This window comes from Lacerta agilis, chromosome 7 (genome assembly GCF_009819535.1).
Source record: "Lacerta agilis isolate rLacAgi1 chromosome 7, rLacAgi1.pri, whole genome shotgun sequence".
Taxonomy (NCBI): domain Eukaryota; kingdom Metazoa; phylum Chordata; class Lepidosauria; order Squamata; family Lacertidae; genus Lacerta; species Lacerta agilis.
In genome coordinates this window covers 4028706-4047616 of record NC_046318.1, presented here as the reverse complement: position 1 = coordinate 4047616, position 18911 = coordinate 4028706, and the positions used below count along the sequence as shown (strand labels likewise).

The 18911-nt window shown below is 45.8% G+C and overlaps 1 protein-coding gene across 1 annotated transcript in view; it reads right to left on the bottom strand.

Moving 5' to 3' along the window:
- Window positions 1-17492, bottom strand: part of SLC4A9 (solute carrier family 4 member 9) — a gene marked incomplete at its 5' end in the record, with an annotated part of 51942 nt that extends 34450 nt beyond the window's left edge. The window contains 9 exon segments of the mRNA XM_033154409.1: window positions 138-254; window positions 1807-1961; window positions 3350-3437; window positions 4626-4783; window positions 7751-7812; window positions 8543-8692; window positions 9744-9904; window positions 17211-17252; window positions 17254-17492. Of these exon segments, the coding sequence (XP_033010300.1) occupies window positions 138-254; window positions 1807-1961; window positions 3350-3437; window positions 4626-4783; window positions 7751-7812; window positions 8543-8692; window positions 9744-9904; window positions 17211-17252; window positions 17254-17492 (1172 nt within the window).
- Between the last annotated feature and the right edge of the window lie 1419 nt (window positions 17493-18911).

Here is an 18911-nt window from a genome sequence, read left to right as displayed (position 1 = left end):
CCGCCTCCGACTCAAGGCCGGTGCAGGAAACGATGCACAGTTGGCATTGCACCAGCCCTGTATCTGTGAGCCTCCCCATCCCAGAGGCCTGGCGGGAAGCCCCTGCCTACAACCCCACTCCCTGCCCCGAGTTTTACCTTCCGGTCCTCTTCAGCTCTTCACTGACGTGCTGATGCCCGTGGGCATGACGCTCGTCCGCGGCAGACAAGTGCCCACTCGAGTGAGGATTCCACTCGCGGAAGTGCAAGGCGATCCTAAGAATGCAAGGGGCCACCTTTCAGGATAGAGGCATTCTGGTTTGCAAAGAAGCAGCATTCATTCTGTCGGGGGCCATCAATCCTCAGCTCTCCTCTCTGTTCCTATCTACCACCGACAGGCTGCAGCGGCTCGTACGGAGGATGCAATGATACACCCTCTGTATGCCTCGTGGCAAAATACCCAGAGCAATAATGGGCAGCATCATATCTGATCATAGAACTGTTGGAGTTGGAAGGGAGCCCAAGGGAGCCCAAGGGTAAATCTAGTACACCCCCTGCAATGCAGGAATCATTGATGCAGCCCACATGTTAGCAGTGGTGGCAACAACATTACTGCAGGTTAGTGCCTTGCCTCCCTCCCACCTCTTTTTTAAAAAACAAAACAAAACATAAAGGTAGCACATACAGCAGGCATAGGCAAACTGAGCCCTCCAGATGTTTTGGGACTACAACTCCCATCATCCCTAGCTAACAGGACTAGTGGTCAGAGATGGTGGGAACTGTAGTCTCAAAACACCTGGAGGGTCAAGTTTGTCTGTGCCTGGCATACAGGTTTGGAGTAGTTTGGTTTGAGGAAACAATGGAACTGTGTGGCAGAACAGGCAGCCAGGATGCCCTCTCGCAAAGAAGAAAATGAAAACAGAACACACACAAGACCTGATGGCTGGAGGGACAGGGATTTTGTTGCCTGACAGTGTCACAGATGGAGTGGAACAGGTACCTGCACCTGCAACATTTCATAGAATCATAGAGTTGGAAGAGACCACAAGGGCCATCCAGTCCAATCCCCTGCCAAGCAGAAAACACCATCAAAGCATTCCTGACAGATGGCTGTCAAGACCTCCAAAGAAGGAGACTCCACCATACTCCTTGGCAGCAAATTCCACTGTCAAACAGCTCTTACTGTCAGGAAGTTCTTCCTAATGTTTAGGTGGAATCTTCTTTCTTGTAGTTTGGATCCATTGCCCCGTGTCCGCTTCTCCAGAGCAGCAGAAAACAACCTTTCTCCCTCCTCTATATGACATCCTTTGATATATTTGAACATGGCTATCATATCACCCCTTAACCTTCTCTTCTCCAGGCTAAACATACCCAGCTCTCTAAGCCGTTCCTCATAAGGCATCGTTTCTAGGCCTTTGAACATTTTGGTTGCCCTCCTCTGGACACCTTCCAGCTTGTCAGTATCCTTCTTGAACTGTGGTGCCCAGAACTGGACACAGTATTCCAGGTGAGGTCTGACCAGAGCGGAATACAGTGGTACTATTTGCATGCCTTGGGCCAGAGAGGCTGGCAAGGACCAGAATTTCCCAGCAATGAGATATAGAGGATGTTCACATTGGTGGCTTGAAACACAGTGAGGTAATTTGCCGTCCCCTAAATTTTTTATCATCATTTTTTAATTATTATTTTGAACATTTCATCCAAAACATAGATTCCAGAGCAGTGTACACGAATATAATCAAACATCTCTACAATATTAAAAATTTAGCTAAAGAGATCTAAGAACCAGCAACTGTCTTTCCTGTTCCTAGCTCCTCTCTGCACATACCTCTTCTGTGGCGAGGGCAAGCATTTTGGGGGGGCAATTCGAGTGGTTGGGTCCCATTTGCCCGGGGGTAAGACAGTCAGTTCATCCAGAAACTCATCAATTCCTGCAGTGAGATCTTCTGCGTCCCTTGCTTTCCGGGCAACCCTCTGGAAAAGCTGGAAAGGAATGGTATTAGTCCTAGCTCTACCTGCTTACAGGAAAGACAAATCACGGGAACGCATTCTGGGAAAGCGCAAGGGCTTGTGGTGGTTTTGGTTGCCTGCATGCATGCAGCAAAACAGACTTATGACCTTACACAATCTAAAATGTCAAGAAAACTGTTCACCCTTAAACGGAGGAAATTATGGACAATTCAGCCATTTGCTGTCTCAATGACAGAGCATTAAGGGGCTTACTGGGGCCAAAGTATAATCACAACTATAAAGTTACATGTTTTAATCATTAAATTTGCAGCTGGAAAATAAGTCACTAATGCATAATGCAGCTCCTTTCTAGCCTACATAATAATTTGAAGTTTTCCTACATTATATGCATTATATTTCCTACATTAAAAAAAATGCTCTGGGCAGTTATTTTTATTCGTTTAAAGCAGATTTGCTATTGCTCTTTGCTGCCTCCAGAAGCCAATCGCCCCCCCTCCAAGACACATCAGTTTGAAACAGAAGGCAGGGCTAAGTGAGGTTTGCTCAGTCATACAATAGTCCTTTCACAAAGAATATGGACAAACTATGTTCATAATACATTTCATGATAATTATGATAGGGTTCTGAAAAATATAGACAGTCCATTAAAAAGTCTGAACTGGTGGCAACCCTACCTAGCATAGAATCATAGAATCCTAGAGTTGGAAGAGACCACAAGGGCCATCCAGTCCAACCCGCTGTCAAGCCTCCGCTTAAAGACCTCCAAAGAAGGAGACTCCACCACACTCCTTGGCAGCAAATTCCACTGTCAAACAGCTCTTACTGTCAGGAAGTTCTTCCTAATGTTTAGGTGGAATCTTCTTTCTTGTAGTTTGAATCCATTGCCCCGTGTCCGCTTCTCTGCAGCAGCAGAAAAGAACCTTTCTCCCTCCTCTATATGACATCCTTTGATATATTTGAACATGGCTATCATATCATCCCTTAACCTTCTCTTCTCCAGGCTAAACATACCCAGCTCCCTAAGCCGTTCCTCATAAGGCATCGTTTCCAGGCCTTTGACTATTTTGGTTGCCCTCCTCTGGACACGTTCCAGCTTGTCAGTATCCTTCTTGAACTGTGGTGCCCAGAACTGGACACAGTATTCCAGGTGAGGTCTGACCAGAGCGGAATACAGTGGTATTATTACTTCCCTTGATCTAGATGCTATACTCCTATAGCAATCCAAGACCTGTTCCTCCCTGGGCAATTAGAAGACTGACTTTAGGGGTGCTAATCACCTGCTGACTTCTCCAGTCTTTAGCACCATCACGCTATGCCAGAACTGCAGTGTGCGGCACCTTTCCTAATTTCATGGCAGCGGCAGCAGATCTTTGCACCTCCCTGCCAGAACCCAAACTCACCTCATCTGTCAAGAGAGTAGCCACAGCCCTGCCGATTTCATGGTAGGCCTTCACTTTGGCTCTGGGACCCAGGAGGATAAAGAGGAACCTAGACAGAGTCACAGCAATGTCAAGAATGGTGTCAAAGATGAGCTCATTTTCTTCCTTTCAAAGCAAACAACTCTTTCCTCTTTATTTATTTGCTTGACCTGAAAGCTGGCCACCAGGCCACCTGTCAACGCTCCTTCCGTCTCTGGTTCTCTTCATACTTACCAGCCCAGTCGGGAACCAGCCTGTCTTAGCTTGCCTCTAGCCCTATGGATCTTGTTTTGCCAGCACCCCCAGGTGTAGTCTGGCTCAGGGTTTGGCCAAGGACTGACAGAAAAAGATAGAATCCTGCCTAACTGAGAATGCCCTAAACCAGAGATAGCTTTCCAAGTGCGCTGGACTATAGCCTCCATCAGTCCCAGCTAGCATGGCCTCTGTTTGAGGTTGGTGGAAGTTGTAATCCAACAACACATGGAGGCACCATATTGGATATCGCTGCCCCAAATTGTGTGGGACTGGCTGCCATCATGCCGTGAGCGTAACTGGTAGGAGCAAGATGGCGGCCACTGAAATGGGACAAATTGTTTCTCAAAAGAATGGGGAGAAAGGAACACCATAGCAATGGCTTGCCACTGAGCGTACTCTCCACAATCCCGACATATATGGGATCTGGTCAGGATTGACTGCTGTTCACACCTTTAGTATTGAACAGATTGAGAATATTTCAGAATGACCTGAAGTGTGGCCTTGTTGAAGCCAGTTAACCAATTTAAATGGTTTCCCACCACCTCAGCCCCTCAGGTGTTGCTGTTCCATGGGGCAACAATGCATTGAAACACGGCTATCCAGGCATAGGTCAGCTGGCTGATGACACCTGATAATCTCTTGCCCGCTTTATCTTCAGGAGTTAGCACCCAGCTAGCTACCCAAATGTAGGGTTGCCGTATTTTGAAGAGCAAAAAAGAGGACACATTTGCCAACTTCTACTTTTAACTATGGGTCAGTATGGCGACTCTACCAATGAAAAAGAGGACGTGTCCTGGAAAAAGAGGACATATGGCAATACTCTCTCTCTCTCTCTCTCTGTGTGTGTGTGTGTGTGTGTGTGTGTGTGTGTGTGTGTAGCTGTGTATCAGAACACAGACAACTGCAATAATTTCCTATGCCAAGAACTGCAGGACACTCCTTTCACTCCAGCATCTACGGAGGAAACTTTGCTGTCCTGCCCCGCTCCCTGTTTACTTCTTACCTGCTAGGGAAAGCAACTTCTGCTAAGCTCCCAAGAAGCACTGATTCCTGCAGGCGCACAAAAGCAACGAAAGGTTTCTCCAGGAAGCTGGCTTCTCCTACAAGAATGTTGGCCACTTCAGTCCCAGCTGGAATCTTCTTCTTAAAGTGATTATTAAGCTGCAGTGAGAGAAAAATCTAGGGTTGGTGATCCATAGCTCAGAAAGCAACGGTAAGGTGACAGAACATGTGCTGTGGACCATACAGAGGAAAGAGGGAGACCTCAACCCGGGGCGTAGCAAGGGGGTGGGCGTAGGGGTTCCATAATGGAGGGGGTGACAAATTATCAAGGAACAATTATTGCCCTACTAGGGCGGTTCATTAATTTTTTTTTATAAAAAAGCCTGCTCCAAAGGTCTTATCTTACTATACTAGGGATTATATATGAAATTTCATGCATATCGGTTAATATCTTGACCCTCCTCCACCAAAATAGCTGTTCACTTGGCTGTTTTCCTATGTCGTGAAGGCTGAAATTTCAGTTCAGTGGAGCACTTACTGTTCCCAACCCTAACCCTGTGGAAAGCCATCTAATTAGACTTTCATTTGATTTTGAGATGCTTTTAGGAGGCAATTCAATTATTGTTTGATTTTATACCAATGTTATGTATCTGATGTTAGCCACCCTGAGCCCGACTTTGGCCGGGGAGGGCGGGATATAAATAAAAGTTTATTATTATTATTATTACTTGTTATTATTCCTTTGTAAGAAAATATGAAATAAGGTAAAACCATTTTTGCAGGGGGAGGGGAATCAATGGGGGGGGTGACAAGAAATTTTCTGCACCAGATACCACCTGACCTTCCTACGCCTCTGACCTCAACAACCATTAACTCTTTTTTTGTGGAGTGACCAAACTAGGGAAGCTGCTGGTGACTGCTGCACCTGGGAAGTTTCTCAGTCTCAGTGGTACAGCCAACCATTCTGAACACTGCCAGGAAGATATCCAAGATCAGAGGTCATTCTAGTGATGTCTATCTTCACTCACAATGAAACCAGGCAGGGGCTACCCATGCATTTCACAACTAGGCCGAATTCCACACAAGCAAAGAAACAAACATTTCTTTAAAACACACATTTTATTCACCTGACAAAAAAACAGCTGAAATCAGTGCTAAAGCAGCCTGGCACAAGTGGCTCTCTGCCATGGTTAAGAAGGGCCTCAGCCAAGTGCAAGGCAAGTGAGGGCACTGCAAATAGGTTCACTTTCCCCTTGCAGTCCCAGGATGGGTCACTGGCAATGGCAAATGTTGGCTGGATTGTGCTAGGAAGACTGTGCAAGCCTAAAGTTCTGCTTTGCCCCTGAATTCCTTCTGCAAAATACTGAAAGACTGGAAGAATGCTCCTTCTGTTCCAGGCAATGCTTTTTTGTAATAATAATAATAATAATAATAATAATAATAATAATAATGAATAATTTTTTTATTTATACCCCGCCCTTTCCCGCCAAACCGGGCTCAGGGCGGCTAACACCAATAAAATCACAACAAAAACATAAAACAGCTCATTAAAATACAAATTAAAATACAATTTAAAATTAAATCTAAACTGCAGCCTCATTTTTAAGTAGCCCACCAATCACACCAGAAGAACGAAACCTCAGGGTTAAACTGAAACCAACCCAAAGGCTAGGTGGAACAGCTCCGTCTTGCAGGCCTGCGGAAAGATGCCAAATCCCGCAGGGCCCTGGTCTCTTGTGCCAGACTGTTCCACCAAGTCGGGGCCAGTACTGAGAAGGCCCTGGCCCTAGTTGAAGCCAGAAGGCCCTGGCCCTAGTTGAAGCCAACCTAGCATCCTTGTGGCTCGGGACCTCCAACAAATTATTATTTGAGGACCTTAAGGTCCTACCTGGGACATACCAGGAGAGGCGGTCCCTTAGGTATGAGGGTCCTAAGTCGCATAGGGCTTTAAAGGTCAAAACCAGCACCTTAAACCTGACCCTGTACTCCACCGGGAGCCAGTGCAGCTGGTAAAGCACTGGATGAATGTGGTCCCGCGGCAAAGACCCGGTAAGGAGCCTCGCCGCGGCATTCTGCACCCGCTGGAGTTTCTGGGTCAGCTTCAGGGGCAGCCCCGCGTAGAGCGAGTTACAATAATCAAGTCTGGAGGTGACCGTCGCATGGATCACTGTGGCCAGATCAGGGCGAGAGAGGTAGGGGGCCAGAAAATAATGTGCCAGAACTCACCTCAGCTGCCAACTCAGACGCCAACATCGACGCCATCTTGAAACTAAAATCACGTGACAAGATGCCGGGCTACACTATCTTATAGGATGGTTCAGATTGTGTCCCCCCCATGCCTTCACTCATTAAAGGGGAGCAAGGCGCTGTGTTCCGGCATGTTCCGGCAGGAAAAAAGCCCTGGTTCCAGAGATGGGAAAATCAGATGTTACTGGTCCTCTGAATGCTACTGAACTGCAGCTCACAGCTGCCCCCATCCTTGACCGTTGACCATGGAAGTTGGGGGTGGTGGGAGTTGGAGTCCAATGACATCTGGAGAGCCACATCTCCTTCCCCTAACTCTAACCCAAGGATACTTGCTTCTTTCGTGTTCCTTAACGCAAAGGGCATCCCTCCCTGAATGAAATCCCATCCAAACTTCAGAGCTGAGAGCTAGAAGCAGGTATGGTCTTTCAAAGCTATGAGGAGCTGATTGGACAGAATTTAAAAAGGGGTCCTGTGTGGAGATGTTTCCCCAGCAGGACAACACCTGAGAGCCCTTGTGCTATGTACTGAGTTGAATAGGATTGAGATTGCAGCAGTCTGATTGGTCCCAGAACAATAGGATTGAGATTGCAGCAGTCTGATTGGTCTGCAGGAGCCACCCAATCCAGCTCCAGGTGGAAGTGAATCCGCATTCCGATTGGCATACAGGAGTATCCCGGAATTAGCCAATCACGTGGGGCCCATTGTGTAAATAGTGTATATAAAGCAAACGTTTTGGGGGAACTGCATTCCTCACTACTATGAGCTGAATAAAGAGCATGAAAGTCACACTGGACTCCGAGTATATTTCACCTTGTAAAGAGGCCTTTGATGCACTTTGCAACCTTCCCTCTCTCCCTACATGCACCACACGTTACTTACCTGTTCCTTTAGGGGCACTTCTGAGACCTCACCCACTAGATCTGAGCGGCTGTTAGCTTTGCCTGCAACAGAAATTAAGAACCAAAGCAAAAATAGAGAAAGCCCTATGGCACTTCTAAACACAATTCCATCGAGAGACTACACACACAGGAGCATATTAGTGAGTTACTGCCCCTTCAAAAGGCATTGCTTTGATAACTGGGATGGATAACCTGTGCTCCTGCAGATGACACTGGATTTCAACTCCCATTGGTCTCAGCCAGCCAGCACAGCCCAGTGGCCAGGGATGGTCAGATCTGTAGCCCTACAACATCTGGAAGTTGCCAGGTTCCCTACCCCTGCTTTAAAAGGAGTAAATTATTTATAACTTCTAAAGAGGGAGGGGTGAAGATTAAAGCACCACTCTCCACCTGATACCTTAACATAGACCTATCGTGGTTCCACCAGCACATCTGAATCCAGTTATGTAGTCATTCCTCCTGGGATTAGTGTCTAAGTGTACTCCTAATCATAAATGAGTCATACTGAGTTGAATAAAAGGAGGCAATCTTTAGCTTATAGTTACAGGTAGGTAGCCGTGTTGGTCTGCCATAGTCAAAACAAAATTAAAAATTTAAAAAATCCTTCCAGTAGCACCTTAGAGACCAACTAAGTTTGTTCTAGCTTATAGGTAAGTGGATTTCTGGTGCAACCACCTGGACGGTGTTCCACACACTTGCTTTCCTGTTTGCTGTAGCCTGGAGTTAAAGAGCAAGGGATGGGACCCAGAGGGATAGTGCAAGGACTACTTACCGGAGCAGGAGGACACACCCATCTCAACCAGCATCCTCAGCTGAGATTTGGTGATGTGGTGCTGAGGCTTGAGGAGCAAGACATACATGAGTTTCTTTGAGAGCTCTGGCCTGAGGGCATGGTTCTCTATTTGGGTTTCAATCACCTTTTCTTGAACACAAAATAAACACATGGTGAGTCCTCTCAAAATAAGGGCTTCCCCCTCCCCTTTGCTGTAAACATTTATAATCTTTGGCATCTACTGAAGAAGCCTATATCTATCTATCTATCTATCTATCTATCTATCTATCTATCTAGGTAAAGGTAAAGGGACCCCTGACCATCAGGTCCAGTCATGTGCGACTCTGGGGTTGCGGCGCTCATCTCGCTCTATAGGCCAAGGGAGCCGGCGTTTGTCTGCACACAGCTTCCGGGTCATGTGGCCAGCATGGCAAAGCCGCTTCTGGCGAACCAGAGCAGCGCACAGAAACGCCGTTTACCTTCCCGCTGGAGTGGTCCCTATTTATCTACTTGCACTTTGACGTGCTTTTGAACTGCTAGGTGGGCAGGAGCTGGGACCGAGCAACAGGAGCTCACCCCATGGCAGGGATTCGAACTGCCGACCTTCTGATCAGCAAGCCCTAGACTCTGTGGTTTAACCCACAGCGCCACCTGGGTCCCATATATATATATATATATATATATATATATATATATATATATATATAAATATATGTAGATATATGTAGGTATATATATATATATATATATATATATATATATATATATATATATATATCCGCCTTATTAGAAAAGCTGAAGGACCTTTAATATAAATCACCATCATGCAAATAAAGAGCAGTTTTCCAATGACATGGAAATGAATCAGTTGAGAAGGATTTCTGTACAAACCACCCATTATTGACTCTCCTCATAATCAGGGAGTCCATCAGTTAGGGTGGTCCCCTTTATAAGTTGCTGAAATTCCCACTTCTGCACAATGGAGGGTGGAGGTAGGGAACAGAACGTAGGCCACTGGGAAGTGAAATGTGGAAAGAACAGGCAGTGATGTTTACCTGATAGCAAAATAAGTTACAGTGACCGATTAACAAGCCAGAGTTGGCGATAATAACACTAAAGGAGTTACAACCCCACTCGTACTTGACTAATGAGGGGCAGGTTTCTCTGATCGAGCAGGGGTCTATGCACACTTCCCACATACCAAGTATTTGCTTAAAACTGTGAGCTTCCAAATCCAGCAGGACAGCTCCTCTCTTTATACATGTCCGTAGCTCAAACAGGCTGTGAAGGGAGAGAGTTGTCACGTGAGGCTTGCTCCAGCGCTCTCCTCCATCTTCCACTTTCTCTTCAAACTTTATCCACCTGAATTGGAAAAAAGTGAAAGCCACATCTGAGATCCCTGTGCGTGCAAAATTTCTGTTTCCTAAGCCATGACCACATGGCTTCACCGGAATGTCTTATTTAATTTTCAAGTGACAACATTTTGGCTCTTGCACTCACCTTGCCGACAAAGGTCCGTATAGTTAAAGCTATGGTTTTCCCAGTAGTAATGTACGGAAGTGAGAGCTGGACCATAAAGAAGGCTGATCGCCGAAGAATTGATGCTTTTGAATTATGGTGCTGGAGGAGACTCTTGAGAGTCCCATGGACTGCAAAGATCAAACCTATCCATTCTCAAGGAAATCGGCCCTGAGTGCTCACTAGAAGGACAGATCCTGAAGTTGAGGCTCCAGTACTTTGGCCACCTCATGAGAAGAGAAGACTCCCTAGAAAAGACCCTGATGTTGGGAAAGATGGAGGGCACAAGGAGAAGGGGACGACAGAGGATGAGATGGTTGGACAGTGTTCTTGAAGCGACTGTCATGAGTTTGGCCAAACTGCGAGAGGCAGTGAAGGATAGGCGTGCCTGGCGTGCTCTGGTCCATGGGGTCACGAAGAGTCGGACACGACTGAACGACTGAACGACGACGACTTAAGGACGAAAATGTAAGAAATGACCTCTCTAGGATAAATAAAACTAGTCAGGTTGAAGACATGAGGAGTTTGGCTTTAAAAAAAAATCAAAACCGAAACTTATCCCCCCCCAGGTTGTGGTCCTGACAATTATCACCTTGGAGCGTCTCTGCCATGAGGGAAGATGCCACTGCCAGGATTACGGTGCAGGAGCAAAGGGTTAAAGAAAACACTCTCCCACCCTCCATGGTCCTGATTTTAAAATGAATAAATACATAAACAAGCAAACAGAATGAATCACACACACTGCCAGCCCACACGTGAATGCACAGTTTGGTTCTTCCGCCTGTCATGGGAAAATCTCAGGAGCATTGTTCCCTCAGCAGGTTTTTACTCTTCTCGTGGTTGTTTGCTGGTGAAATGCATGTAAGGGAATCCAACCCTGATTTGCAGAGAACCTTGCAGTGCACCAGCTACTGCCCTCCTTATCAGGCTTCAGCAGGAGCCAGACTCTAGGTAGGAGACAGATAGAGTGCTTGCTTGCATGTCACCCTGCTGGCAGAAGTTGTGCAGGGCGGGCGGCAATTTCCACTGAAAACAGTATGAGAGGCACCATAGAGAACTACAGGGAAGGAAGAACTGCTAAAAGGTACCCTTCTCTCCACACACTGGCAAGAGCATCCTCTGAGTGGAACTCCCTCTAGCAGAAGCCTACTTAGGACTGAAGCCAATTCCTTCTACAGTCTTACCAACTCATCACTTAGGATTTATCTTGGCTGCACTCCCTACAAACAGGGAATAACAGGGCAGCCAAAACTATTTTTGGCAAACTGGTCCCTTTTTTAATTTTCAAGGGCTACACAAATGCTCACATAATGCCTTTTTGCCAAGTAAATAATAATAATAATAATAATAATAATAATAATAATAATAATAATAATGTGATGTATGGAAGTGAGAGTTGGACCATAAAGAAGACTGATCGCCGAAGAATTGATGCTTTTGAATTATGGTGCTGGCGGAGACTCTTGAGAGTTCCATGGACTGCAAAAAGATCCATCCTTAAAGAAATCAGCCCTGAGTGCTCACTGGAAGGACAGATCCTGAGGTTGAGGCTCCAGTACTTTGGCCAACTCATGAGAAGAGAAGACTCCCTGGAAAAGACCCTGATGTTGGGAAAGATGGAGGGCACAAGGAGAAGGGGACGACAGAGGATGAGATGGTTGGACAGTGTTCTTGAACCGACTGGCATGAGTTTGGCCAAACTGCAGGAGGCAGTGGAGGATAGGGGTGCCTGGCGTGCTCTGGTCCATGGGGTCACGAAGAGTCGGACACGACTAAACGACAACAACAATAATAATAATATACCAAAAATTCATGAAACTGACTCTCTAATTTGAGTAGAACCAGATATTTGTAGAAATGTGAAACCTTATCAAACCTAATTCTATTTCTTTTAGCGATTTCCTTGCCATTTCACTGTTTCTATTGGAACACCCTCCCTCAAAAGGAGTATCCAAAGGGTGCTTGCCTAGGGCATTGGCCAGTAAGGAAGGAATATTGTGCAAAGCTAGCGCCTTGCATCCTCTGGTTGCCTAGGCAACACAGGAGGCGGCTGCTTTGATCCATGTTGGGCACAGCTGCCCTGCCCAAATGAACCAGGCCACACAAACCTCCCAAAATGCTCATCTTGCCCCCAGAGGCCACTTCACACTTTTGCAAGTGGGTCAGATGAGAAGGGATTTTCCTCCAGCCTGGGATGGTCTCTCCAGGGACGTATGCCTGTCGCTGAGTCCAATCTCTTTTAGCCTTTTTTCACCATAACCGAAATGTTGCATTGCATTTTTGCGTGTAGATGTGTATTTTGCAAAAAATACAAACCCTGTTGTTGGTATACAGCCTCAGCACAAATGCATGAGATGAGGCCATGACGGCTGAGTGCTGACAGCTCTTATAAGGAAGCAAAGTTGTTCTCCACAAATAGGTCAGAGTGGCATGATGAACTGGTCTCTCAGGGCACCGCATGATAAATCAGGGGTCCAAAGGGCAACCAAGCTGCCCGGCTGCCAAACAGCTTAAGGTGGCCCCCAACTCCCTGACCTGCATGCATTCACTAGGACAGCACAGCCCCTGTGTCCTCAGCCTTTCTTAGCCTTGGGTCCTCAGATGTTGTTGGATTACAACTCCCATCATCGCTAACTAGCAGGACCCTAGCGAGGTTGAGAAAGGCTGCCCTGCGTGCATACAACCCTCTGCACTGTCTGTTTATTTAGGACATTTTTATACCACCCATGCTCAACATTTATTCCAAGGCTAAAGGCTTGTTTGCGTGTGGAGAATGTACAGGCACTTGGGGGAGGGTATTTCGAAAGAGGGTATTCCTGCTGTGATCCTGACCCATACGCTCATTCACCGCAATATCATCTGATGCTGAGTTCACTAGCAGAAGCAGGCAGGTATACAGGTGAAACTCGAAAAATTAGAATATCGTGCAAAAGTCCATTTATGTAAGCAATTGTTTTCATTAGCTACTGGAGTTTAATATATGAGATAGACTCATGACATGCAAAGCGAGTTATGTCAGCCTTTGTTTGTTATAATTGTGATGATTATGGCGTACAGCTGATGAAAACCCCCAAAGTTGAAATTGTTAATTTGGGGTTCTCATCAGCTGTACGCCATAATCCTCACAATTATAACAAATAAAGGCTTGACATACCTCGCTTTGCATGTCATGAGTCTATCTCATATATTAGTTTCACCTTTTTTAGTTGAATTACTGAAAGAAATGAACCTTTCAACGATATTCTAATTTTTCGAGTTTTACCTGTAGCTCGCTGATGTCCCTGAGTGCAGTTTCCCCCTCCCATATGCAGTTGCCAACCTATTATTATTATTATTAATATTATTATTAATAATATCATCATCATCATCATCATTACACTGCAGAATGCCCACATAAACCTCCATCTAAGGTGGACAGCTATTGCACAGGCTAAAAAAGGTAAAGGACCCTGACCATTAGGTCCAGTTGTGTCCTACTCGGGGGTTGCGGAGCTCATCTCACTTTACTGGCTGAGGGAGCCAGCGTACAGCTTCTGGGTCGTGTTGCCAGCATGACTAAGCCGCTTCTGGTTAACCAGAGCAGCGCACGGAAACACCATTTACCTTCCCGCTGGAGTGGTACCTGTTTATCTACTTGCACTTTGACGTGCTTTCGAACTGCTAGGTGGACAGGAGCTGGGACTGAGCAACGGGAGCTCACCCCGTCGCGGGGATTTGAACTGCCGACTTTCTGATCAGCAAGCACTAGGCTCTGTGGTTTAACCCACAGTGCCACCCGCGTCCCATTGCATAGGCTAGATACTGCTAAATGCCTCTACTGTCTCTATATAGGGTCCGCATAGATCACATGGTATAGGCTACAACTGTGACAAAATCAGAAAGTTGGAAATAATATATATGTCTCACACCAGGCAACTCAGGAAAGTGAGCCAAGCCAACAGCTACATATCAACGCACATATGTACATGATAATACGGTCAAGAAATTAAGTATATAGGAAACAGTTACCCATTTTTCAGATGGGGAACACTGAGTAAAAACAGTCCCAGAGACAATGAGTGAACCATCAGGTGGGGAACTCACAACACATGCAGGTGGGTAACTCAAGAAGCAAGCCATAGTCACACACTACAAGTCAAGTTACACAAATGAATTCTGTAAAGCAATTAATCGTGTAAAAGACATCTCGGACCTAAGGTCAAATAATACTTTGGAGGTCCGGCACGAGTTAGGTTGGCCTCAACAGGCCTTCAAATATGGCCCCGACTTGGTGGAACAGCCATCACAAGAGGGGCCCTCGGATGGCACTTCCCGCACGGGCCGCAGAGGAGTGTTCACTGGCCTTGGGTGGTTTCGTTTAATTTACGCTTATCATGTGGGATTTTGAGATGAGAGCAGTTTAATGAATTTTTAACATACTCTGTATTTAAATTGATCGTTTTAGTTCCTGTTTTAATGAGGTTAGCCGCCTGGCCGTTTTCTGGCAGGGGGTTAAAAAAATATTAATTTGATTATTATTATATTATTATTAGTATCTCAGAAAGGTCAATTTTTAGCATTCCTACTAAAATAAATAGGGGCACCCTCCCCCAGCGATGATGCTATATCTCAAGTCAAGTTGACTTAACGAGGATTGCTCCAGCAGAAGGGGAGGGGTCAGATAAACTGAAAGAAGAGGAATGGAGTAGTAAGGCTGGACATGTCTGCAGTCCCTCAAGTGTCCCCTCAACATTACATGAAATTTCATGAATTTTAATGTGATGGCTATATGAGAGCATGTGTGAAAGAATCTATGACAAATCCCAGGAGTATTGTTGTAAAACAATGCATTTCTACCACTATGTTCACTGACACACTCTTAAATGACACACATATTGTCATCAAAGTCAAATTCTGGACATTTTAAAAGGGTTTGCAAAAATATTTTTGAAGAGCAAAAAGATCACTTAAAGAAGATGTGATGGTTCCTGCTCAAGGAGCCATTCACAGCTATGTGTTCTCCCCTAAAAATGAGTATTATTTTTTTAATCATGCAACATCAGTAAGACTTCTTGCTGAAAGTGTGTGACGCCAAACTTTTCAAGGCCAACAATAATACTTGGCACATTTGCAACACTCTTTTGTTCTCTCAAACCACTTACACATATTAAAACAGCCTTGCTACACTGAGAGGCAGTGTGGCATAGTGGCTAGAGTGTCAGGCTAGGACCTGGAATGCAAAGGTTCATAGAATCATCGAATCATAGAGTTGGAAGAGACCACAAGGGCCATCCATCCAACCCCCTGCCAAGCAGGAAACGCCATCAAAGCATTCCTGACAGATCGTGCTGTCAAGGCTCTGCTTAAAGACCTCCAAAGAAGGAGACTCCACCACACTCCTTGGCAGCAAATTCCACTGTCAAACAGCTCCCACTGTCAGGAAGTTCTTCCTAATGTTTAGGTGGAATCCTCTTTCTTGTAGTTTGAATCCATTGCCCCGTGTCCGCTTCTCTGGAGCAGCAGAAAACAACCTTTCTCCCTCCTCTATATGACATCCTTTTATATATTTGAACATGGCTATCATATCACCCCTCAACCTTCTCTTCTCCAGGCTAAACATACCCAGCTCCCTAAGCCGTTCCTCATAAGGCATGTTTCCAGGCCTTTGACCATGTTGGTTGCCCTCTTCTGGACACGTTCCAGCTTGTCAGGATACTTCTTGAACTGGGGTGCCCAGAACTGGACACAGTATTCCAGGTGAGGTCTGACCAGAGCAGAATATAGTGGCACTATTACCTCCCTTGAGGGTAATAGTGGCACTATATTAAAGCCCCACTCGGCCACTGGATGACCTTGGAGTCAGTCACTGCCTCTCAGCCTAACCTACCTCACAGGATTGTGTGTGGGGGGGGGGTTTAAATGAGGGAGGCAGAGTACCATGTTCACCACCTTGAGCTCCTTTGAGGAAAAAACGTGGGATGTAGATGCATTAGCTATGGTGCCGTTGGGAGTGGCGTGCCTAGTTAATTTGTTTATTTTTTATTTTTTGAGTTTCTTTCACTTTATTTTGCAAAAATAAAAAGTCCCCTCTTCTGCGGCACAGCTGGGAGTGCAGGGGCAGGAGAGATTCCTCTGAAACACCATGGAAAGCTGGTCTTTAAACATCACGGAAGGGCTTCACCCTCTTCTCCATCCTGCCCCCCCCCCCACAGCAAACAGACCCCCATCTTAAGGCCTGGGGTAGTTATTTCATTAATTCGTTTTATTTCATTTTGGCAGCTTAAAACGACTGGGGGAAGAAGCCAAGGCAGCTCTCAGCAGAGCCTCTCGTTCTTTTGAGGGGGGGGGGATAGTTAATTTGTTTATGAACTGATATTTCACCTAGGGACTTCCTAGCACACAGCTCATGTTGTTAACCACTGTGCTTTACCCACTTCAGTGCACTGCTGCCATGTGTTGCCCACGCTCCAGGATGAGAACATGGCAAGCAACATTGCCTGCGAGATTATTGCGTCTGGTGTGGCCTCTGCCAAATATTTCAGCTTCTCTCTGTGTCTTCTGCTATGAGCCTCCACAAACCCTCCCTCATCTGACCTTGGCATTTGCCAAGGAGCCAGGATTAACGGTGAGCATTGCCTCTGAGTGCGAATGATGCCTACTACTCAAACTCTGTTTTGGGCACAAGCAAAGAGGCTGACTTTTAGTATCGGGGTTTTAATATTTGAAACAGGCAAGGTTGAATTGGTGGCGTTTGAAAGGTGAGACAACCCACCCGATTATTCGCCAGGGAAATGGACTGAATGAGAGACCCTAGTCTACTGCTTCCAGCTGCTGGTATGAGAAACAAACCCATGACAGCAGAAGAGCAGCATGAGGAGGAAGATCACCCCCCAACAGCCCTGAAAAATCACTTCCCCAGTGGTGCTATGGGCTGGTCAAAGTGCCCCCAGCCAGGCAGATTGAAGTGTATGAAGCTGCCATATCAAGCCATTGGCCCACCTAGACCAGAATTTGCACACTTTGGCATCTCTGGCAGCTCCCTAAGAACTCAGGCAGGCTGAAGTCTTTCCCATTCTTGCTGGGAAACCGCTTAACCGAAGGCCCCGCAGACTGAACCTGAGACGTTCTGCATGCAGAGCAGTGTTGTCTGCCACAAAGTTCAGCCACTTACCTGGCGGTTTGCCTCCATTCCAGTCCTTCAGGGGTACTGAAGCTCCGAGAGCTGTATAAATAGCACTGGGCAATTTGTTCCTTCATTCTCCTCCTCCACCTCCTCCTCCTCCTCCTGTTTCAGCATAAGGCTCACTCTCTCTGCTGCTGGCGAGATGCTGGAGGTGAAGATACTTCTCCCAACCGCTTGGCAGATGACCACGGAATTCCTGCTGGGGGACTCCTGCTCTCCCCATTGCTGTTGCTCGTCCCCTCGGCTTGCAGAGTCAAGCCGTCTTTCCTTTCAGCTCGACAGCCGTCGCTTACACCTAGGGCACTTGCTTTGGACATCCTGAGCTGGGCAAACACCACTGTCTTCAGCCACACCTCTTCCCTCCTTGGCAAAGCCTTGACCCCAGCAGAGCAGGAACTGAGAAGACCCAAGACATCCTGCCTTTATAAGAGCCGAAAGCCGGTTCAGGTCAGAGAAAGGCAAGTGGATGGGAGCACCGCCCAAAACAATATTATCAGGGAGAAAAACTCTGCCCTGCAGATACCGGCTGGAACTCACCGGGGCAGCTCCATTCTGCCCACCTAATCACATGGAAGGGGGCTTGTTTACAAGGGTGTACTATTTGAAGCCTTTGGGCTGGCCATCCTGGGAAGTGGAGAAATCTGAGACAAGAAAAGTGTTGAGGTTGGGGGAAGGAGGAGAAACCTGACACATCTGAACCTTTGATGGATGGAAGCTGGAAGGATTGCAGAAACTGGAGTAGAAAAATTCAGGCTCTCTCGAGCTAGCCCGACTCCATAGTCCCCCCGTGTGGAAGAGATATAGGCACCTGCTTGGCAAGGGGATAGGAACCTTGCATGTGACTTCCATCCCAACACTGATTTTGTGTGTCTCTTGAGTTTGCGCCAGGGCCAGAAGGAGACCCTTTCTCAGGGTCATTCTGGCAACCGAGTCTCCCTGCTTATTCTTATTTAAAAGATCAGAGCTCACCAGGAAACCTCTAAAAGACCCCTGTTTATATTTACCTGCAAATTGCCTGCAAGGTCAACATCCTTCTTTATTCACTTTAACAATGACCATTGCACATTATGCCTATTGTATAAATGTATCCACCTAGGAATAAATAATATATGAACTGCGCAGGTTATTGGCCTCCTGAGTTTTCAATGGTTCAGCACAATACCTTGAGCAACTTTGCAATTCTTTTTTTAAAAGGAATTTATTGGTATTTAAACAAAATACAAAAAGAAAAACTACATACAGAATACAAACTACAAAATACAAAACAAAAACTAATACAATACATAAAAACACAACTAAAACAACAACAAATAAACAAACAAACCTTACATTCAAACACCTATTTTACTATTCTAATCTTATTTGTAATCTTACTTGGGGGACTTCCTCACGCCCTCTCTTCTGCGTTCATTTCAATTATACTGTAGTAACTTTATAACCACTTTAACTCTTCTTTTACAACTAATCTTAATCCTTATCTATCATCTTTTATCTATCACCTTATTCTTAACCAAAAATACAAAAAATCACAATTCTATCTTCTTATACTCTATTTTAAACTAACATTTTTTGCTATCGCCTATAATATCCACTGATTTCAATTTCAGATATCTAACTTTCCATGTCGTTTCAAGTATTCTTTGAATTTCTTCCAGTCTTCTTCTCCCTCTGATCTCGGAGTTTTGCGGT